A 23,415-nucleotide genomic window follows, 5' to 3' on the forward strand; every position below is an offset into this window, starting at 1 on the left:
GATCAGCTGCACAGGAGAAGGCAGGCATGGCTCACACTGCAGGTCAGGAGCTACACAGGGGAAGGCAGGTATGCTCATACACTGCAGGTCAGGAGCTGCACAGGGAGGGGAAGGCAGGCATGCTCACACTGCAGGTCAGGAGCTGCACAGGGAGGGGAAGGCAGGCATAGTTCACACTGTACTTCATACACGTTTTACAACACTGATCCCAAAAATTTCTGTGTTTTTAGCAAAGTGTACTAAATAATACATTTTCCTATCTCTATTGACAAACCAAAGCAAAATTTTAAATATTTTGGCAGATGGTTTTAGAATTTTTAGAAAAAAATAGCAATTTCTTCCTTTGTTAATTAAGATATTTTTTCAGTTTCATTCTGTATGGTTATTTTTACCATTCTGAACTGGGGATGTGAGGCCTGCCCACACTGCAAAGATAATGTCTTTCAGTTTCTTTTTATAGACATATCGTATGTAAATCTATACAGTTAACAAGTTCTAATATTTTATTTCCAAAGTATCATACTTTTAACAAACTCATTATGGTTTCAGTTTTAAAGTGTAAGTTCCCAATTTTTCTATAAAAATAATAAAAGTAAAACTGAGCTAACACCAGGTGGCTTTGCATGTGACATCAATGTCTACTTTTGAGCACACAGAGAATACTTACCTTTTCAAGCCAATAAAGAGATGTGTGGAATGTAGAAGAGCCAAAGCTTTCTCCTGAAGAAGGTGAAGGGTACGGGTGCGGCAAGTTCAATCCCAGATAAAGGACAAATGGTTGGGTGCAGTTGATGGCTTCCTGTCTCAGCCAATTGATCGCCTTGTCTGTATTCTGCCAGTCATTTTCCATCACCCTCCTTCTGTTCTTATCAGGGATAAGAGTAACCACAGGCCTGCCTTCTTGTCTGAGCAAGAATGCAACATCCCTGGTCCAGGCTTCCACACGATTACTGAGGGTGTAAGAACAGAAGTGTATCAGAAAACACACACATAGTCTTAGAAACTGGCTAAACAAATGCTGGAAAGCACCAAGGGGAACAGTTTTTTAAGACTTACTAATGTAAATGTTTACATAACTGTTTCACATTACATCTCAGTTAAAAAGTTGTTGAGTATTACAGATTTAAAAACTATGAAAAAGTCCTGCCCCTAGGACCCAGGCCCTGGGACCCAGCCAGTCCCCAGGAACCCCTACCCAACTTTGCCGTAGTTTCCAGCCAGCAGGGAAAACTCCTGTGGGAAGGACCTACCCCCTCAAATCCCCCATCAGACCCTGCAATCTACATGTCCTGCTCCAATACCTATTCACCTGTGGCCCCAGTAACTTCCTGAGGCATGAAAACCAAACCGCCAGCTCTCATTGGACCAACAGGTGAGTGATTCCCCTGACACTCAGAGAGTCCTGCCACTAGGACCCAGGCCCTGGGACACAGCCAGTCCCTGGAAACCCCCACCCAGCTCTGCCCCAGTTGCTGACCAGCATACAGAGCTCCTGCAGGAAGCCACCCCCCCAGCCAACCTCCCCCCCATTGGACCGTGCAATCTAAACGCCTTATCCCAATACCCATCTGCCTGTGACCCCAGGAACTTCCTGAGGCACAGAAACCAAACTGCCAGCTCTCAGAGGACCAAGAGTAACTTCCTGAGATATAGAATCTGTCAGTTCTGACTGGACCAAGAGCCCTGATGAGACCAAGAGCAGATCCGTGAGTCACAGAATCAACTAACTTGGGTTGAGCCAAGAGCAGCTCCCCGAGATACAGAATCTGCCAGCTCCAATTAGACCAAGAGCTAAGATTGGACCCAGAGAGGCCCCCTAAGACACAGACACAACAAGCACAGAGTGGACCAATAGCAGCTTGCTCAGACACAGGCACCTCCTATACCTATTAGAGGAAGAAATGGGCAGACGTTAATGCAAAAATACATACAACAACATAAAGAGCAATATAGCATCACCAGAATCTAGCCCTCCTCCAACAGCAAGACCTGAATATCACAATGTAAAGAAGCAGAAGAAAGTGAACATAAAAATAGCTTCATGAAGATGGTAGAGGCCTTTCAAGAAAAAAATAAAAAATTCCCTTAAAGAAATTGAGGAAAAGACAAACAAAAATTTGGGATAAATCAATAAAAAAAATTGTGGAAAAGACAAAAAATTGGAAGAAATCAATAAATCCCTTAAAGAAAGCCAAGAAAACCATGAAAAAGCAATTAAACATGTGAGGGAAACAGTTCAAGATCTGAAAAGAGAAATAGAAACAATGAAGAAGACATAAACAGAGGGAATGCTGGAAATAGAAAATTTGAGTAAACAAACAGAAAACACAGATACAAGCAAAACCAACAGAATACAAGAGATGGAAGAGAGAATCTCAGGCGTAGACAATACAATAGAGGAAATAGATTCATCAGTCAAAGAAAATACCAAAGCCCAAAAAGTCATAACACAAAATGTGGAGGAAATCTGGGACACAATGAAAAGGCCAAACCTGTAATGGCATTCCTGCAGAGCTCCTGGCGTGGCTACAGAGAGCAGTGCCTTGCCCTAATCCTTCCATTGTTTAACCACACCTTTTGTTTCTCTTACCTTTTATTTCCCTTATCACCTATGTGAATCTTGTCTGAAAGTCAAGGATCAGAGAGTCCTGCAAGGATCAAAGGCCTATGCAAAACTTGGTCCAGGAAACCAGGAAAATCATGGTACCTGATAGATCAAGTAATTTGCATCTGGCATTTGGTCTCTGGGAGCTCCTTTTGGGTTGCTTTGAAGGTATGGAAATTAACTATCTAAACTGTAAAAAAGAGTAAATAAATATGCCCTAGGTGAAGGGAAGAGTGCTTCAGTCCTTCTAGGCTGGACCCCCCTGCAGCCATGATAGGCTAAATTCATTCTTAAGATACCTGTGTCTTCATTCCACCGACCCGGGTGAACCCACACACAGCAACACAAACCTAAGAACAATAGGGATAGAAGAAGGAGAATACCAACTCAAAGACACAGAAAATATATTCAACAAGATCATAGAAGAAAGCTTTCCCAACTTAAAGAAGGAAATACCTATGAAGATACAAAAAGCCTATAGAACTCCAAACAGACTAGACCCCCCCAAAAAAGTGCCTTTGCCACATAATAATCAAACAACTATATAGAATAAAGAAAGAATATTAAGAGCAGCAAAAGAAAAAGGCCAAGTGACTTATAGAGACAGACCCATCAGAATAACCGACTTCTCAAAGGAGACTTTGAAAGCCAGAAGGAACTGGACAGATGTAGTGCAGACACTAAGAGACTAATATACCCAGCAAAACTTTCAATTACCATAGATGGAGTGAACAAGACATTCCAAGACAAAGCCAGATTTAAACAATACCTATCCACAAAACCAGCCCTACAGAAAGCACTAGAAGGAAAATTTTAACCTAAGGAAGTCAGATACACCCACAAAAACACAGGCAATAGATAACTCCACAGCAGTAAATCCCAAAGAAGAGAAATACACACACACTACCATGAAAAGATAACAGGAATGAACAATCACTAGTCATTAATATCCCTTAATACCAATGGACTTAACTCACCTGTAAAAAAAGACACAGGCTAACAGAATGGATATGAAAGCAGGACCTATCTTTCTGCTGCATACAAGAAACACACCTCAAATTCAAAGATAGACACTACCTCAGAATAAAAGGCGAGAAAAGTAATTCCAATCAAATGGTCTTAAGAAAAAAGCTGGTGTAGCTATCCTAATATCCAGCAAAATAGACTTCAAACTAAAATCAACCAAAAGAGACCCAGAAGGACATTACATACTCATCTCAGGAAAGACCCACCAAGATGAAGTTTCAATTCTGAACATTTATGCCCCAAACACAAGGACACCCACATATGTAAAAGAAATATTACTAAAGCTTAAATCACATGTAAAACCTCATACATTAATAGTGGGAGACTTCAACACCCCACTCTCACCATTGGATAGATCTGCCAGATCGAAACTTAACGAAGAAATAAGGGGTCTAACTGATGTTATGACTCAAATGGACTTAATCGATGTCTATAGAACATTCCACCCTAACAAAAAAGAATACACCTTCTTCTCAGCACCCCATGGAACCTTCTCTAAAATCGACCACATACTTGGTCACAAAGCAAATCTCAACAGATACAAAACAATTGGAATAACCTCCTGTGTTCTATCAGACCACCATGGTTTAAAGTTAGATTTCAACAACAAAAATTACAGAAAGCCTACAATCTCATGGAAACTGAATAATGCCCAAATGAATCACCAATGGGTCAAGAAAGAAATAAAGAAATGAAAAATTTCCTAGAATTCAATGAAAATGAAAGTACAACATACCCAAACTTATGGGATACTATGAAAGCAGTGCGAAGAGGGAAATTCATAGCACTAAATGCCCACATAAAGAAGCTGGAGAAATCTCACACTAGTAATTTAACAGCACATCTGAAAGCTCTAGAACAAAAAGAAGCAAACTCACCCAGAAGGAATAGATGCCAGGAAATAATCAAATTGAGGGCTGAAATCAATAAATAAAAACAAAGAGAACAATACAAAGAATCAATGAAACAAAGAGTTGGTTCTTTGAGAAAATCAACAAGATAGACAAGCCCTTATCTAGACTAACCAAAAGGCAGAGAGAGAGCATCCAAATTAACAAAATCAGAAATGAAAAGGGAGACATAACAACTGACTATGAGGAAATCCAGAGAATCATCAGGTCATACTAAAAAACCTGTACTCCCCAAAATTGGAAAATCTACAAGAAATGGGCACATACCTAAGTTAAATCAAGACCAGATAAACTATTTAAATAGACCAATAACCCCTTAAAGAAATAGAAACAGTCATTAAAAGTCTCCTAACCAAAAAAAGCCCAGGACCTGTGGTCATATTGTGTTCCCCAAAATATTGTGCACCCTAATAAACTTCTCAGGGATCAAAGAACAGAACAGCCATTAGATACAGAGGCTAGAAAATGGTGGCACACACACCTTTAATCCTAGCATTCCAGAGGCAGAAACCCCCCTGGATCTCTCTAAATTCAAGGCCACATTGGAAACAGCCAAGCATGGTGACACATGCCTTTAATCCCAAGAAGTGAGCCTTTAATCCCAGGGAATGATGGCAGAAAGCAGAAAGATATATAAGACGTGAAAACCAGAAACTAGAAGCTTTTAGCTGATTAAGCTTTCAGGCTTTGGAGCAGCAGTTGAGTTGAGATTCATTTGGATAAGGACACAGAGGCTTCCAGTCTGAGGAAACAAGATCAGCTGAGGAACTGGCGAGGTGAGGTAGCTGTGGCTTGTTCTGCTTCTCTGATCTTCCAACATTCACCCCAATAACTGGCCTCAGGTTTGATTTTATTAATAAGAACTTTTAAGATTCATGCTACCCAGGACTAGATGGTTTCAGCGCAGAATTCTACCAGATCTTCAAAGAAGATCTTTAAATTGTTCCACACAATAGAAACAAAAAGAACCTTACCAAACTCCTTTTATGAGGCTACAGTTACTCTGATTCCTAAGCCAAACGAAGATGCAGCAAAGAAAAAGAATTACAGACCAAACTCCCTCGTGAACATTGATGCAAAAATACTCAATAAAATATTGGCGAACAGACTCCAAGAACACATCAAAACAATTATCCACCATGATCAAGCAGGCATCATCCCAGAGATGAAAGGTCGGTTCAACATATGAAAGTCTGTCAATGTAATACACCACATAAACAAACTGAAAGAAAAAAAACACATGATCATTTCATTAGATGCTGAAAAGGCCTTTGACAAAATCCAACACCTCTTCATAATAAAGGTCTTGGGGAGATCAGGAATTCAGTTAACATACCTAAACATAATAAAGGCAATTTACAACAAGCCAACAGCCAACATCAAATTAAGTGGACAGAAACTCAAAGTGATTCCACTTAAATCAGGAACAAGACAAGGCTGTCCGCTCTTCCCATATTTATTCAATATAGTACTTGAAGATCTAGCTAGAGCAATAAGACAACAAAAAGAGATTAAGGGGATACAAATTGGAAAGGAAGAAGTCAAGCTCTCCCTATTTGCAGATGACATGATAGTATACATAAGTGACCCCAAAAACTCAACCAAGGAACTCCTACAGCTGATAAACACCTTCAGTAATGAGGCAGGATACAAGATTAACTAAAAAAAAATTAGTAGCCCTCCTATATACAAATGATGAATGGGCTGAGAAAGAAATTGGAGACACATCACCCTTTACAATAGCCACTAATAATATAAAATACCTTGGGGATACTCTAACTAAGTATGTGAAGGACCTGTATGACAAGAACTTTAAGTCTCTGAAGAAAGAAATTGAAGAAGATATCAGAAAATGGAAAGATCTTCCATGCTCATGGATAGGTAGGATTAACATAGTAAAAATGGCGATCTTACCAAAAGCAATCTACAGATTCAATGCAATCCTCATCAAAATCCCAACACAATTCTTCACAGACCTGGAAAGAGTAACACTCAACTTCATATGGAAAAACAAAAAACCTAGGATAACTAAAAGAATCCTGTATAATAAAGCAACCTCTGGAGGCATCACGATCCTTGACCTCCAGCTCTACTATAGACCTACAGTAATAAGAACAGCTTGGTACTAGCATAAAAACCGACATGTGGACCAATGGAACCGAGCTGAAGACCCTGACATTAATGCACACACCTATGAACATATAATTTTTGACAAAGAACCCAAAACTGTACCATAGAAAAAAAGAAAGCATCTTCAACAAATGGTGCTAGCATAACTGGGTGTCAACATGTAGAAGATTGCAAATAGATCCATATCTGTTACCATACACAAAACTCAAGTCCAAGTGGATCAAAGACCTCAACATAAATCCAGTTACTCTGAACCTTATAGAAGAGAAAGGAGGAAGAATTCTTGAACACATTGGCACCGGAGATCACTTCCTAAATATAACACCAGTAGCACAGACACTGAGAACAACAATTAATAAATGGGACCTCTTGAAACTGAGAAGCTTTTGTAAGGCAAAGGACACAGTCAATAAGACAAAAAGACAGGCTACAGAATGGAAAAAGATCTTCACTAACCCCACATCTGACAGAGGGCTGATTGTAGTGGATAGTCATGCCAGCATTGGCCTGGAAGTTCCAACCCCCATTGAGGCTTCGGTAATGATCACGCCCACAAGGCGGGGCAGAGGAGGGAGCAGAAGACCGAGGATCAGGAGGAGGTCACTCTCTTGGTTCCGGGACGCTGGACGCTGGAGGTAGACCGAGCAGAGTTCTCCAGAGAACACCGCCGTACTGCGCTATACCTTTGCCAGACCCTGCAACCTACCCCTTCATTTGTAAGTTAGCCCACAAAATAAACCTCCCTTTTAACTATGTGGAGTGGCCTTAATAATTTCACCAATATCTGGTGCCCAATGTGGGGCACGAACCCACGACCCTGAGATTAAGAGTCTCATGCTCTACCGACTGAGCTAGCCGGGCTTTTTTTCCCCCCCCTTTAAAGATTTATTTATTTATTTATTTATTTATTTATTTATTTATTTATTTATTATATATACAGTGTTCTGTCTGCATGTATGCCTGCAGGCCAGAAGAGGGCACCAGATCCCATTACAGATGGTTGTGAGCCACCATGTGGATGCTGGGAATTGAACTCAGGACCTCTGGAAGACCAGCCAGTGCTCTTAACCGATGAGCCCTTGCACTGTTATGAATTCTTATATGTTGATACAAATATAAACTTTTTATATTCCTATTTAAGATAATTTGTATATTGATACAAATACAGAACTATGTTTGTTATATTGTACACATATTTTTACTCTTATTTGAAATATTTGTATATTGATACAAATGTGAATTTATGTCTGTCATACTGTATGTATGTTCTACTTCTGTTTAAGATATTCTGTATACTGATATATATTTAGGATTATTATCATATTGCATATTGCACTATACATTCCTACCTCTGTTAAAGATATTTTGTGTATTGTCACAATTTGAAGTCATTATCCTTTTACTGTACATTTGCTTACAGACTGTTTGCCTTATTTATAGGAAGCCTTAGTCCTTAGGTTGTTTAGGTAGATGAGACTTACAGAGTTATTGTCACCTATGCTTGTCATCTCTATAACTATGTTAGTTAGGTTATCCAGATTTAGATATACATAGGTCAGATGGACAGGTAATCTTCAAACACTTCATGGACCTAGAGAATATGGCATTTAAATAATTTAGAATTCTGTTGACGTGAGACACAATTACTCCTGGCAGCACCAATTTGATCCTGAGAGAATGTTGGGCTTCTAAGACATTTCCATTTGGAAGTTTGTCTTCTTGGCACAAAATGGCCTACTGGGCAAAGAACTGCCCTTGCCTCAACTGCTGACAGTACAAATGCTGTCCTTTCTGGACAAGCGGGACACAAGGAAAGCGACCACCATACTTTGCCAAGACAGGGTAAGATGGTCTTTCAGAATTCCTGCTTCTGAAAATGGTCTGTCAGATACTCTAGGCCTGTAGCCAATTTGAATGCACCAACGATGCTGAGAACCGTTAGGTGACTGTCCAGGCTGCCATCTGTCTCTGTCTACTCTTGCAAGACTCCCAAAAGTTGCTTGCATCCTTCTCCCATTTCTCAGGTATTATTATATTCCTTCTCGGGTCTTTGATGAGGTTGAAGATTAGCAGTTATAGTTACAACTTAGTATATATACATATATAATATCTTAGATAGAATATATTAAGTATTAGACTCAGGTTCTTTAGGATAGGACACCTTTTGGAATGATCCTTGTAACATGCCATCTACCCATGCCCTAGACTTCCCTGGATTTTACTATGTGTTTTTTGCTTGATATTGTTTGCACTTATTGTAATTTCAACTTATCTAAGTCATTATCCCTCATTACTCCTGGATAATATTTGACAACCCATCTCTTTGTATATAGTCTTGTATTAGGTTAGAACTTTCTTATTTAGACAAAAGGGGGAGATGTAGTGGATAGCCATCCCAGCATTGGCCTGGAAGTTCCAACCCCCATTGAGGCTTCGGTAATGATCATGCCCACAAGGCGGGGCAGAGGAGGGAGCAGAAGACCGAGGATCAGGAGGAGGTCACTCTCTTGGTTCCGGGACGCTGGATGCTGGAGGTAGACCGAGCAGAGTTCTCCAGAGAACACCGCCGTACTGCGCTATACCTTTGCCAGACCCTGCAACCTACCCCTTCATTTGTAAGTTAGCCCACAAAATAAACCTCCCTTTTAACTATGTGGAGTGGCCTTAATAATTTCACCAATAGCTGATCTCCAGAATATATAAAGAACTCAAGAAACTAGACATCAAAATACTTAACAGTCCAATTAAAAAAATGGGCTATAGAGCTAAACAGAGAATTCTCAACAGAAGCAGCTCAAATGGCTGAAAGACATTTAAGGAATTACTCAACATCCTTAGGCATCAGGGAAATGCAAACCAAAACGACTCTGAGATACCATCTTACACCTGTCAGAATGGTTAACATCAAAAACACAGAAGACAGCTTATGTTGAAGAGGATGTGGAGCACTGTTGGTGGGATGCAAAGTTGTACAGCCACTTTGGAATTCATTTTGGCAGTTTCTCAGAAAATTGGGAACCAATCTCCTCAAGACCCAGCTATACCACTCTTGGGCATATACCCAAGGAATGCTCAATCATACCACAAGGACACATGCTCAATTATGTGCATAGCAGCATTATTTATATTAACCAGAATCTGGAAACAACCTAGATGCCCCTCAACTGAAGAATGGATAAAGAAAATGTGGCACATATACACAATGGAGTACTACTCAGCAGAGAAAAACAATGACATCATGAAGTTTGCAGGCAAATGGATGGAACTAGAAAATATCATCCTGAGTGAGGTAACCCAGACTCCAAAAGACAAACATGGTATGTACTCACTCATTTGTGCATACTAGATGTGGAGCAAAGGATGGCCAGACTGCAGCTCACAGCTCCAAGGAAGCTAGCTGGTAAGGTGGACCCTAAGAAAGACAGGTATCACCCAGTGATGGAGAAATGGATGAGATCGATAGGAACAAACTGGGGGTAAGGGAGCATAATGGAGGGCAAGGGTAGGGGAAAAGAAGCATCAAGAAGTGAGAGGTTCGAGCTGGATCAGGAACAGAGTGGGAGAACAAGGAAAGAGATACATGATAAATGAAGACATCATGGGAATAGGGAGAAACAGAGTACTAGGGAGGTCCCCAGGAATCCACAAAGTTGATTCCACCATAGACTACTGGCAATGGTTGAGAGGGTGCCTGAGTTGACCTACTCTGGTGATCAGAAGGCCAAATACCCTGTCATGATAGAACCCTCATCCAGTGACTGATGGAGGCAGATGCAGAGATCCATGGCTGGGTCACAGGCAGTGCTCCAGGAGTCCAATCGATGAGAGAGAGGAGGGATTCTATGAGCAACAGATATCAAGACCATGATTGTAAAAAGTGAGGAGACAGCTAGCCAAACTGGTGGAAACACATAAACTGTGGACCAATAGCTGAGGAGCTCTCTCATGGTACTGGACTGGGTGGGCTCTCTGGATGGGTGGTACAGTTGTTCAACTTGAACTGTTTGGGGGGCCCTCAGGCAGTGGGACTGGGACCTGTCCCTAGTGTATGAGCCAGCTTTTTGGAGACTGGTGCCTATGGTGGGGACACTTTGTGTAGTGTTTATGCAGGGAGGAGGGGCCTTGGACCTGCCTCAACTGAGTGTGCCAGGCTCTGCTGACTCCCCATGGGAGACCTTGCCTTGGAGGAGGTGGGAATGGGGAATGGGTTTAGGGGGAGAGCTGAGGGTGGGAGGAGGGAGGACAGGGGAATCTGGGGTTGATATGTAGGATGAGTAGAAGATCTCTTAATTAAAAAAAGGAAAAAAATAAAAATTATGGAAAACAATTGAATATTCATTTGTGTTAAGACTGTGATAGATTGCTTAGACTAGTTAATTTTTTGTAGAGGAAGATATTTAGTTGTGCTGGCTGGTCTTAGGTCAGTTTGATACAAGCTAGAGTTATCTGAAAGGAGAGAATCTCAATTCCAAAAGATCAAGCCGTAGGGCATTTTCTTAATTAGCGATTGATGGGGGAGAACCAAACCATTGTGGGTGGTGCTGCCCTGGACTGGTGGTCCTGGGTGATAGAACAAAGCAGGCTGAGCAAGGCATGAGGAGCAGGCCAGTAAGCAGCACTCCTTCATGGCCTCTGCATCAGCTCCTGCCTCCAGGTTCCTGCCCTGCTTGAGTTCCTGCCCTGACTTCCTTCAATGATGAACAGTGATGTGGAAGCATAAGCTGAAGAAATCCTTTCCTTCCCACGTTACTTTGGTTACAGTGTATTATCACATCAATAGTAACCATAACTAAGACATTAGTTAAAGTATTTCATATTCCTAGCATTTTTCTTTTGCATTGAATTACCTAGCATTTTAGCATCTTTCTCTCAGAAAAGAATATTTCTAACCAGTTACTGTAATTTCTTTGCATCATGAAAGCATTTGTATTTAAAAAATCCTATCTCCCATTAGTACTTCTTGCATTTCTAAATTCTATGTTTTAATATGTTCCTTGTTCTAGTTTCTCTCACTAAAAAACAGTTTAGCCATGGTCTGAACTGCCACAATATTGATGCAACTTTCTTATTTGTTATAATGTAGTTACGTTTTTGTCTTTGTAGACTTACACATATTAATGATTTAATCAACTCAAGTTTTGGAAGTCTTTTGTCTGTGTCACATGCTATTTGATGTTTCCAAAAAATGTCCATGTTTATGAAGCTGTTGTTGCTTATGGAGCATACTCAACATTGCCAAGAAACTTGCTTTATAGTCTCTATTAATATAAGTACCTTTGAAGTGTTCTATCAGATTAGAAATATTTTTAAGAATCTAGATAACAACCCCAACAAAATCATATTTTATGTTAAAACATAATACTCAGAAGAATTTCAGTCCAGAAAATGACTTATGGCCCATGGGTAATGAGGCACACATCTTTAATCCCAGCACTCGGGAGGCAGAGTCAGGAGGACCTCTGTGAGTTTGAGGACAGCCTGATTTACAAAGTTAAGTTCTAGGACAGCCAGAGCAGTTACAAAGAGAAACTCTGTCTCAAAAGGGGGAAAAAATGCTTTCTTTTCACCTTCGTACTGAAGGCAGATAAAGAAATTGAAGCAGCTATAATAAAAATATTTTTTCATAGTACATAGTTAATATATTTCAATAAAAATATTGAAGAGTAGAATTTTAACAAAATTATACATAACAATGAATTCTAACAGATGGGAGAATCCAAAATAGGATTTTCTGGGTAAAATTCACATACTTTTAAAGCACATGACATTAGCTTCTCAGTCTTCTGTTTGCATCATTGCTAAACAATGTCATCATGTTAGAGGAAAAGTTTTAGGGGTCACAACACCCCTGGGACTCACAAAGAATGTGAGGAACTAAACTACTTCCTTGTTACCTTAGCAGTGTTCTGTGGGAAATATTACTAGGAAATTACTAAGAAGTAAACTGTAACACAACATAACTAGCTGCTTGTCTTTGGAATGATTCAGTGTAGACAAACTCAGGGTTCTGTTCATGCCAGTCCCACTTAACCCTATGATTCAGTCAGGAATGGATCCAGACCAAGGGAGGATCACTAGCCTTTCTGTTGATTAACTTTATTAACACTGATCTTTTTCTTTGGTCAAATTATAAAAACTGTTAATCCCAGCCGGCTGTATCTCAGAAACAGCAACAGGAATCTTACTAACATGGTCCTCTTATGGTACAACAACAATTCAAATTAAGTTAATTTTGGCCTAGCTTTATCATCACAGACAGCTTTAAAACTTGACCTTATTTTCATCCTTTACTAAACTGTGATTTATTCCTTGCTAATACAGATGAGAAATAAAACTACCTACCACATTGCCAATTAATTACTGCATAAATTTTTCTATGAGCCACTGCTGTGTGGGTTTTCTGCTCCAGCTCTCCTGCTGTAACACTGGGTACAATTCACAGGTAGCAAGGATTAATTTATATAGTAACAAGTACATCTGAAGAAAAATCACACATTAAAATCGATTATGAGAAATGAGTTTTCTTTCAACAGCAACAAAGGCAACCCTGCAGCTTCCTAAGTCTCCCACAGAGCCTATCAGCCTAGAATTCCAGTTCTGCTGTTCTCTCCCTCCACACTGTTTTTGTTGGAACTGTAGAAACAATAATTCTTTTGTATAGAAAAATGGTAGTTCTAAAAATTCCTTTGCAAATTTCTGAACCAATCTTATGAATCCTATATTAAAAAACGGAATCCACCATTCCATACTGAATGCTCTTTTCTCATTATGACTAAACTTCAAATTTGTTCTTTCTTTCATATTTTTATATTAGAGACTAAATCTCTATGTTCTTAACCTGATCAGCAATTATGAGAATTCTAGCATGAAGTGTGAGTTCGACTTATGATCCTTTACAGAACTTTAATTGAAAAAGAACAAAACAAAACAGAAAAACGCAGCTATGAGGTAGAGGGTCACAAAGGAAATGGAGCCTAAATCGAGTAGGTTCATGGTTGGAAGTGATGCAGTTAAACAAAAACCAAGGCCTAGAGTAGACGGGGAAAACAACTCATGATTCAGGTTGTTAAGATCAAAGTGCCATCAATGCTTAACATTGAGGCCATTCAATCTGTACTGGATTCAAAATTGTTCCCTAGTTCTATGTCTTGAGAGAAGTGTGTGACAGGCCTTGATCACAGACTTATAATCCAATTCCCCATCAATGCATGCAAGTCCTTATATTACAGTCATGTTCTCGTTACCCTGAACAACGCCCAATGTTGTGTAGGTGGGCTCAAAGGAATATTCTCCCAGTTTAAAGAAGTTCATGAGTGGTTTGCATAGAAAACACTTTCCTAGCATGCATGAGGATCCCCAATACTCACCAAAACCAAACCAAACCAAACCAAACCAAACCAAACCAAACCAAACCAAAGAACTTAATGAAAAATGATTGTCATATTCAGAACTATACTGAGTAAAAATCTCATTCAACTCTCAGAAAGGTTTCTAAAAGGTACCAAATGCTGTCTGTGACACTTGAAAGTAGTTAAGATTTCACTGCTAAGAATGCCTATGCTACTACATTTGCTAGTTTACCCACACACCTTTTAGATATTTCAACTTTACTATTAAATTATAAAAGTCTAAAACTTCTCATATTCATTATATGCCTTATTTTTGAAATTTTAATATTTCTAACTTCCTGTCAGAAAGAGGTTCTAAGAGAAAGCCAGATTCATGGTAATTCAGTGCAAGAAACAGAAAGACGCAGAGATTAATTAGGGTGCCCTTTTAAGGGCAGGGGTAAATCGATAAGCCAAGAAATGACACGTGGGAGGTAAAAAGGTTGGGCAGATAAAAGTGCTTGAAGACCCAGGTTCATTTTCTAGAACCTACAAGATGGAAGAAGAGAGCTGACTCTGGAGAGTTGTCCTTTGACCTCAACATGCACCACGGCATGTGAATATGTGAGTGTCCCCTCTTTAGTCCTCTCCCACCACACACACACACACACACACACACACACACACACACACACACACACACACACAGAATTTTTAAAAATAGAAATTAAACAGACTCTCAAGAAAATTCACTAGAGTGCCAGGCATAGTGGTGCATGCTTTTAATCCTGTTCTAGAGTGAGTTCCAGGACAGCCAGGGCTATACAGAGAAACCCTGTCTCAAAAAAACAAAAACAAAAACAAAAACAAACAAACAAAACAAAACAAAAACCAAAGAAACCAAAAACCAAAAAAATAAACTAAAAACAAACAAACCCAAAACACCCTAAAGCATTCACCCACCAGTGAGAAGACAAAGAAACTGTGGTATTTGTATGGTAGAAGACTGTTCAGCCACAGAAAAACAAGTTCTGTTGTATGTGCTAACACAGCTGGAACTGGGCACTGGGTTAAGGGAGACCAGTTAGGCACAGAAGACAAGTAGGGCACGGTCTCCCTTCCTGAAAAAGTAGATCTTCTGGAGGTTGAGACTAGACTAGTGGCTGAGGAGGGTGTGGCATGGCAGAAATGGAGAAACACACACTGAGGGCTGGGGAAACATTGATCATTATTATAACAATGTCCTAAACTCCAGTCGGAAGAAAGCTATCCTGTTTTTCTATTACGTGGTAGGGTAGGTATGTATCTACCAAGCATTTCAAAATATTAAGAAGGACTCTGAAAGTTTTTGCCATGAAAAGTGATGTCTGAAGAGACAGACAGTGATGGTCAATTCTGACAGTCAACTTGAGAGGATCTAGAAGCATCTAGGAGGCAAACCTCAGGGCATTTCTTAGGGGAAATGTCCAGATAGGTGAACTGAGGGGCAAGACCCTCCTAAATGTGGGCAGCGCCATTCCCGGGGCTAGGGTCCTATGAGCAACAGAAGGAACCGAGTTAAGGCCCAGCTTTTGCCTCTCTCTGCTCTCGACTCAAGGTCAGGGATATGAGCACTTCAAGCTCTTCCTGTCCCGACCTCCCTGATAGGGTTCATTGTCCCTTGAACTGTGAGCGTCAAGGAGGTAGGTCACTAATACAGAGACAAACCATGACTTGTGTATTACACAGTGTGCATGTTTTATAGAAACACTTCATGCACTTCATAAGTAAGAATATCATCTTAGTTACTTTCCCATTGCTGTGATAAAACTGTAACCAAGGTAACTTATAAAAGGAAGAATTTGGGGTTTACAGTTTCGGGTGTGTGTGTTAATACCATCATGGCAGACAGGAATGGTACTGGAGCAGTAGCTGAGAGATTACTTCTCAGTTCACAAGCAGGAGGCAGAGAAAGCTAACCAAGAATGGCATGGGCTTTTGAAACCTCAAAGTCCACCTTTAGTGACACAGCTCTTCCAAGGCCACACTTCTTAATCTTTCCCAAAAAGTTCCACCAAAAGGGACCACGTTTTAAAACATATGAGCCTATGGGGGCCATTCTCATTCAAACTACCACATTCTATTCCCTAACCCCAATAGGCTTGTCATCATATCATAATGCAAAATTCACTTAGTCCAACTTTAAAAAGTACTCATAATCTACCACAATCTCCACACCTCTTAAAAGGCCAAAAAACAGTCTCTTCTGAGACTTATGGCAATCTTTTAACTGTAACACCTTGTAAAAATCACAATCAACTTACATACTTTTAATATATAATGACACAGAATATACTTTACCATTCTGAAAGAGAGGAATGGGGGCATAGTGAGGAAATATTGGGCCCAAGCAAGACCAGAACCCAGCAGGGTACACTCTAAATCCTGAGGCTCCACGTCTGAAGTCAAAAGGCTCAGATGGCTCCACACTTCCAGCTTTGCAGACTGCAGCATACTCCCTGTATGCAGCTCTCCCTGGTAGATACCCCATGACTCTGGTTTCTCCAACACCTTCAAGGCTTCACTTTTATAGCTTCACCCAATGGCCCCGCAGGGCCTCCCCTGCCACACACCTGGCCTCAGCATGTTTCCTTAATCTCTGATGAAGATTCCACAGCCCTTTATTCCTGTATCCTTCAGGACTCTTAGTGCCAAAAACATGTGGCCTGATGCCACCAAGTTTGTGTGCTTGCTTGGGATAGAACTTGGCTCCTCCCTGAATGATATTTGCATATTTTCCTTGGTAGCTGCTTTTTAGAAGGCAACCCCTTCTTCCACAAATTGCAGGATTAGCTGGTGGTGCCTTGTTATTTCATTTCAGGCATCTCCATTCTCTCTCAGCATCTGCTCTGGCTCTAACGTTAAATTTGCTGCTGCTCTATTACTCTTCTAACTGTACATTTTGTATTTCCTTTTGCCTTGCTCACTCTCTTTTTATGTAGACCTGCATAAGAGTGATATGCATAAGTATGACAACAATCATACTACAGAGTTAACATTTGGTTGTCTTGAAATGTCCTGGACCTAGAAAATCAATCTATTATTTTTCAGATTAACCTCAGGCAAATTTTGGGGACAAGGACAGAAAGCAGCCACATTTTTGCTAAAATATCACAAGAACGGTCTCTAGCCCAGTTTCTAATATTGTTCCCCTCTGAAACCTTGAGCTGGGCCTCGAAAGGTCCACACTGCTTTCTGCTCCTATTAGGATTAAGCCCCATTTATAGCATTCAATGGCTTTCCCAATCCAAGGTCCCCACATCCTCCTTATTCCTTCCAAAAGCAGCATGATCAGATCTGTCTCTATAATAGCCTACTTGTGATTCCAGGTTCTGTCTTAGTTACCATTGATTGCTGTGATAAAACACCTCGACCAAGGCTACTTATAGAAAAGCACTTATGTGACTTACAGTTTCAGCGAGTTATGAATATCATGGCAGGGAACATCACGACAGCAGGCATGGTGTTAGAGCAGTAGCTAAGGGCTCACATTTCAATCCACAAACATGAGGTAGAGAGAACTGACTGGGAATTGTGTGAACTTTTGAAAGCTCGAAGCCCACCCACACCACAGTGATATACCTTCTCCAATTAGGCCACGCCTCCCAACCCTTCCCAAACAGTTCTACCAATTGCAGACCAAGTGTTTAAATATATGAGCCTATGGGGCGGTTCTCATTCAAACCACCACAAGTAAGTTTTCGCTTTAAAAATAAAGGGAAATATTTTCAGCAGAAATTTGTGCAATTCCATGAAATAATGAGGAATGTAAGTCACTCTAGAAAGGAGGAGTTGTAAGGCTTGTTGACTGGATCCAATCTTTTTCACTCCAATCTTTCCCAGCAGATGGATGTTTATTCTGTGCTCAGAACTGCCACACACTTCATTTATTCCTGTTACAGTTTCTTTAATGGTAACCCAGGTAAGACTCAGCTGTTAAATGAGTGATTAGATTCTGGTATAAATAGGAGCACCCAAACTTAAGAGCACTAACTTGCCCAAGGTGAGAAGATGGTAAACAGGGTAACACTGCTCCCCACACTGCGTGTTGGCTGCCCTCCTCTTTCTGCTATGTTCTCAAAGCAAAGCAGAATACATGGAGAGACGTTCACCCAGAGGCCCACCTTGTACAGCAGTCCCTGGGGAAAAGCACATTAAAGACATTTTAGTAAGATTAGGTGCAATCTGCAGCATGCATCACACTGTAAGCAGGCGGGGTCTTATAAACCATGCTGTAGATGTGGGAATCTAATGAAATCAGAGAAGAATACTCATGGATTCAGAGCAGGTAAGTCATGGGATTGATCAGGTGTATATCTAAAGATTACCATTAGGGATGAGTTCACCTGGAAGCCATTTTAATAACTCAGGTAAGAATGACAGGAGCCTGGAGGGGCAGTAAGTGAACAAGCTGAGGTGCTTTAGAGTAGAACTGCCAACACTTGGTGATGAGAGGCAGAGGTGGGTAGACATGTTAAGATGACATCTAAATCTGTAGTGTGGCTGTATTTTAGATTTCAAACACACACAGAAAAGGAGAGAAATTTAATGTTAGAAAGAAGAGCAAAAACAATACTCAGATTATTCTAGTATTCGTTTAACTGCAAATTCACTGCACTACCTCCTTATGGCTTACTTAATAAGTTACCACAGAATGAGTCACTTAGACCAACAATGTGCTCTCGCACACCTCTGGAGACTGTAAGTCTGAACCTGGTGTGTCAGTAGAGCTGTGTTCCTCCTGAAGGCTCTCTGCGGAACTGTTCACTGAAGGCTCTCTGCGGGACTGCTCAATGTGTCTGCCTGATTTATGGTGACTCCAGGGATCTGTCACATTCTCTGACTTGCTCTGGTGTCACTCCAGTCTCTGCTTCTGACCCTAACTGTCTCCCCTGCACATCTGTGCCTGTCCCCTTCTTCTGATAAGAGTGGAGGGCACTGCATTTAGCGTTTATCCTAAGTATAGCAGTTGTCATCTTGCGACATCTGTACAGTTACATCTGTAGTTAGGAACTATTTCCAAATAAGTCCCAGTGCTCATCAAGTTTGGGTGGAACACTGTTCAATTCATCACCCTGACTGCTATTTTTATGACATTTAGTTTTCAATTCTCTCGTTTACAATCTCTTATCACTATTATTATTGTCACTCTCGATTATCACTTACTAGGCACAAGGCGCTGCCTAGTTTTGTGTTTCTCTTGGGAGTCCCAAGTGTTAGGGAACTGAAGATCACACCCAGGTTTGCAGGAGGAACTGCAGGACCTGGGGTGTCTGTTTATATCAAAGTACACACAGCTAAATCAGCACAAAGAAATGCATAGAGTGCAGACCAACAGAATGAGGCACAAGCTTCCAATCAGAGAGCTCAGAGTATGCCAGATTCTTCCCGTATGGGGTTGTAACTATGGGGAAAGCGCTGTCTCTATTCAGTGCATGTGAAGTACTGCCCTGACTCGGAGCACTTATACTCTGGTTTTTATTGAAGGCTAGTCATGTGGGCACCTTGGACCTATCCCATACCAAAATTCTTGTCTCCAAAGAAAGCTGATTGTTTAACATAAATCACATTATACAAACACTCCAGGCCATGCTTATCAGTTACAGAACAGTGGAAAAATACCCTTGAGACCCAAGTTCCCAGACACCAGCCAGGGACAATCATATGGGTAGGCATTGTTAAGGTAAGTTTCAGATCTGCATGTTAGCAATTTCCTGCACTAATTATCTAGTTTAGTCATCATATTAAAGTTCAGAGGGCTTAGGTGTGTTCAAGTTTACACAACTACAGGTTTAGTAGTAATTAGAGAAGCTAGAATTCAAAATGAGGCAATCTGATATTAGATTTTTACTCTTCACCACAGTTCTTAGCTACTCATTTCTTTTTGTGGTGTTGTGGGTAGAACCCAGGGCCTTGTGCATGCTAAGCATATTCTCTACCACTGAGCCAAACCCCTAGCTAAGATAGATGCTTGCCTTTTGAAGGTTTACTAAAATGAAAGAGAAGTTACAATAACATCAAGTTCTAGAGAACTGTCAATGGTAAATAGCAAGAAGGCTACTGTTACAAAGATTGTAAAATGAAAAAAAATATTATATAACAGAAACTCACAAAATAATTCAGAGGCTAGAAATCTATTATTTACAGATATTAATGTTTTAGACAAAAAACCATCAGAATATTAACAATTTAAATATTTTAAGAAGATTAAAGAAATTTAAGCTTTGGCCAAATTGGTATAATTGAGGGAGTAAGAGAATTATTTTCAGCCTTATTGTAAAGTACGTATAAAAACAGCACATGAGGGTATGACAGCAGAGACCAGCGTTGGGTTAACTTTGTCGGTTTTAATTTTTACCTAATGGAATGATGTCCTGAAGTATAGTCCAGTTTTCCATATTTTTGAGTCTGATAGCCATGCTTCTCCATGACATCCATCCATGTTGTATAATTTGGATCGAGACCCTTAAAATTATTCCAAGATTCTGTCAAGTGAGTGAAGAGGCCACTCCACATTGCTGAAGGACAAAGAGAAATAACAGAAACTGATTAAGGTAAAGCTGGCTGGCTGTTTTATTAAATAATGTCTATGATATGGAATAAGAAATGCCATCAGCAGCAGCAGTTCCCAGACATTTCTCAATGCTACTCATTTTATTGGAAAGAAAGATTTATAAGGAGTTAGCATTTCTGTTCTTCAGAGGAGCCCACCAAGGCCTAGAGGGGAAGTTGATTAAGGTATTTGTTATATTTATGGCTGGGATTAAACAAAGCTTGCACATCATTAGTGTTTTTTTAATCATAAAAGGTATCTGTAAGTATTTTTTTTCCATTAGATTTTTAAACCATAAGTTAGTGGACTGACAGTTATAGACATTTTTTCCCTTACATCTTCAAGCACTTTCTTATTATTTTTTCACTAGGTTTTTCTAAGAAAAAGAAAGAAAAAAAAGATGCTATGTGTTCTTTCTCATTTTCTCAAACTTCAATAAATGATCCTTTTCCTTTTCTCATTTCTGTGTGCATACATAGTAGGTTGGATACACTTTCTGTCCTCGGTGTGTGCATGTTGAGGGTGTCTCCCTAAATAACAAAGTATTTCTCACTGAAATTTGGCTTGACTGACTAGGTGGCAGGCCCCATTGATCTTTCTATTTCTGTCTCCCAAGTGCTAGCTAGCTAGCATTACAGGCAGGCACTGTCACACCCAGTTTATTATTATATTTTAAATATATATGTACTGGATATTCAAACTCAGGTCTTATGCCTGTGGGCAAGCACTTTCTCAAGTGAGCCATCTCCCAAACCCCTTTTTTCTTTTTGGATATAAGAAAATACTTACTGAAAGGTGGGGTTTGAACCACAATAACCATAGTTCTGGTATGTTCTCCCATGTTATTGGACCTTTTTATTTTTGTTTTTTCTTCTGCAAACTGGGCTAATAATAGTAACCATGCTCATGGAAGTATGATTATATACAAAATATTAGAAGATATTTAGAATATTACCAAATATAGTAAGAATACATCACTTACTTTTATCATTATCACTCCTTGTCAAAATATGCTTCTTTTAGGAAAAACACCTTTGTGAAACCTTCAGAGTTTGCTAACCACTTTCTCATTTATTCTTCTGATTGATGCTATTTGCTGTGAGAGATATAGCACACTTAACATGTTCTGTACATGAGGAAATTGGGTTACTTTCTGTACAGTTCACTGAGATTTAGAACCACCTTACCCTAGGCCAGGCTCCTTCTAGTCAACACAGGACAGAAGTCAGCAAACTCACTTTTACATATGATATATCTTTCATCATTGAAATATCAGTTAGAATAACATAGGTTTCCTTAATCATTGGTGACCAGATAGCTCTAGAAATATAGTGAAGGTGGTTATAACTAAAATCATAAAGACTACCATCTTAGTGGCTCATAAAGATGGTTCCATGGCAGATAACCACAGACAACATGGACAGAGGCAAAGGAGAGTGAGGGGACCCACACAGACTCCATAGTGAGGCCTTATTCCATCTTGACTCAAGGTCAGAGAGTACAGGTTTGCTTTGCTCTACAAGTATGCATAATAGGACGTTTTGGCCAAAGGCATGGTTACTAGGTGTCTTATACTTCGTCTAATTACAAGATGCTTCAATGTAAGGTGTGGTTACAAGGTGTTTTGAAAATATACTTGTTTGTACTTTGTAGCTTGACCTTGAAAGGGGAAGGTCTTTTGCCTCTCCCCTTGCAGATGTATAAAAAGCCCATTAGGAATAAACTTGAGGCCACTGTGGTATTGACCCAGAGCCCTCCTGAAGCTAGCCTGTGTCTCTGTCTTTTTGTCTACATCTATATTTTTCATATCTATTATTTCTCAATTCACACTCCCCTATACCAAGGACTGTCCAAAGGTTGGGCCTGGCAAGAGAATAACTTTCAGACAAGATTCTTAAAAACAAATTTTCATTTTCTAAACTTATGGCTTATGATCACTGACATGCTTGCCATCAAAACTATGGCTATTTGTTAAATTATTACAATAAGGTGAGCCCTTAGATTTGTGATAGATATAAATTGGGACAGAAGAGAATGAGATGAAGTATATAGTCTGAAATAATTTGGAAAACTTCAGATAAACATGAATATGAGTTCTGTCTGGGAAGAATCTTCCAGAGAGCCTGCTGACTCCTTCCTAAGCCTTCACAGAAAGACTTCCTGGAAACAGAACTCTCTAAAGCAAGAGTACCCTCTCATCTGCTTTGACAGTAAAATGAAGAAATGAAACAGCAACACAGGAACTAGACAGCATCTCAGGCAAGAAAAAGCCCTTCTTCAGAAAATCAAGAAATTTAAATTCAATTCTAAAACAAAGAAATTCTTCAGAAAAATTAGAAAATCAAATGACCCCAACATTCATACCGTAGAACACACAGCAGTTACACTGAGGCATTTTATTAGGTATTAGATGTGATTTTACAATAGATTTTTGCACAGGATATTTTAAATCTGGATGTCCTTTTGGGCACATTCATACCTGCACGAGATGGACAGCAGATGGGAGAGTTAGTGTAGGCATTCAGGAAGGTGGTGCCATGCACCTTCATGAAGTTGATAAAGGGAAGTTTTACCACCTGACTTCCTGGTTGAATTGTTAGTCTTCCATCCTGAAATAAAGAAATTCAACCACTGCTGATCACCATGTACACACAGAGGACAGAGGACAAGTTTCAGTGTTCTTCCTCACCCTTCCACTTTAACTTTTATTGTGCAGATAGCAAACTCAGGCCATCAGACTTGTTCAGCCATCCATTTTGCCCTCTGAGCCACCCCATTCCCAACCTAGTCTCTCTTCTTTCATATAACCCTCATAGGCTTAAA

General features: G+C 40.0%; 1 protein-coding gene and 1 non-coding gene across 4 annotated transcripts in view; both read right to left on the minus strand.

Annotated features, from left to right (window-relative positions):
• Window positions 1-23,415, minus strand: part of Arsk (arylsulfatase family member K) — a 49,403-nt gene that overhangs the window by 19,055 nt on the left and 6,933 nt on the right. The window contains exons 2-4 of one of the 3 annotated variants that reach the window (XM_036207379.1): window positions 23,072-23,201; window positions 20,398-20,557; window positions 668-950 (exon numbers count right to left, since the gene is read on the minus strand). In XM_036207379.1, coding sequence (XP_036063272.1) covers window positions 668-950; window positions 20,398-20,557; window positions 23,072-23,201 — 573 coding nt within the window. The remainder of the gene's footprint in view (window positions 1-667; window positions 951-20,397; window positions 20,558-23,071; window positions 23,202-23,415) is intronic. The other 2 variants (XM_036207381.1, XM_036207380.1) reach the window with 2 other exon arrangements.
• Trnak-cuu lies at window positions 7,461-7,533 on the minus strand. The gene has a single exon. It is a non-coding gene; the product is annotated as a tRNA-Lys (tRNA).

This window comes from Onychomys torridus, chromosome 15 (genome assembly GCF_903995425.1).
Source record: "Onychomys torridus chromosome 15, mOncTor1.1, whole genome shotgun sequence".
NCBI lineage: Eukaryota > Metazoa > Chordata > Mammalia > Rodentia > Cricetidae > Onychomys > Onychomys torridus.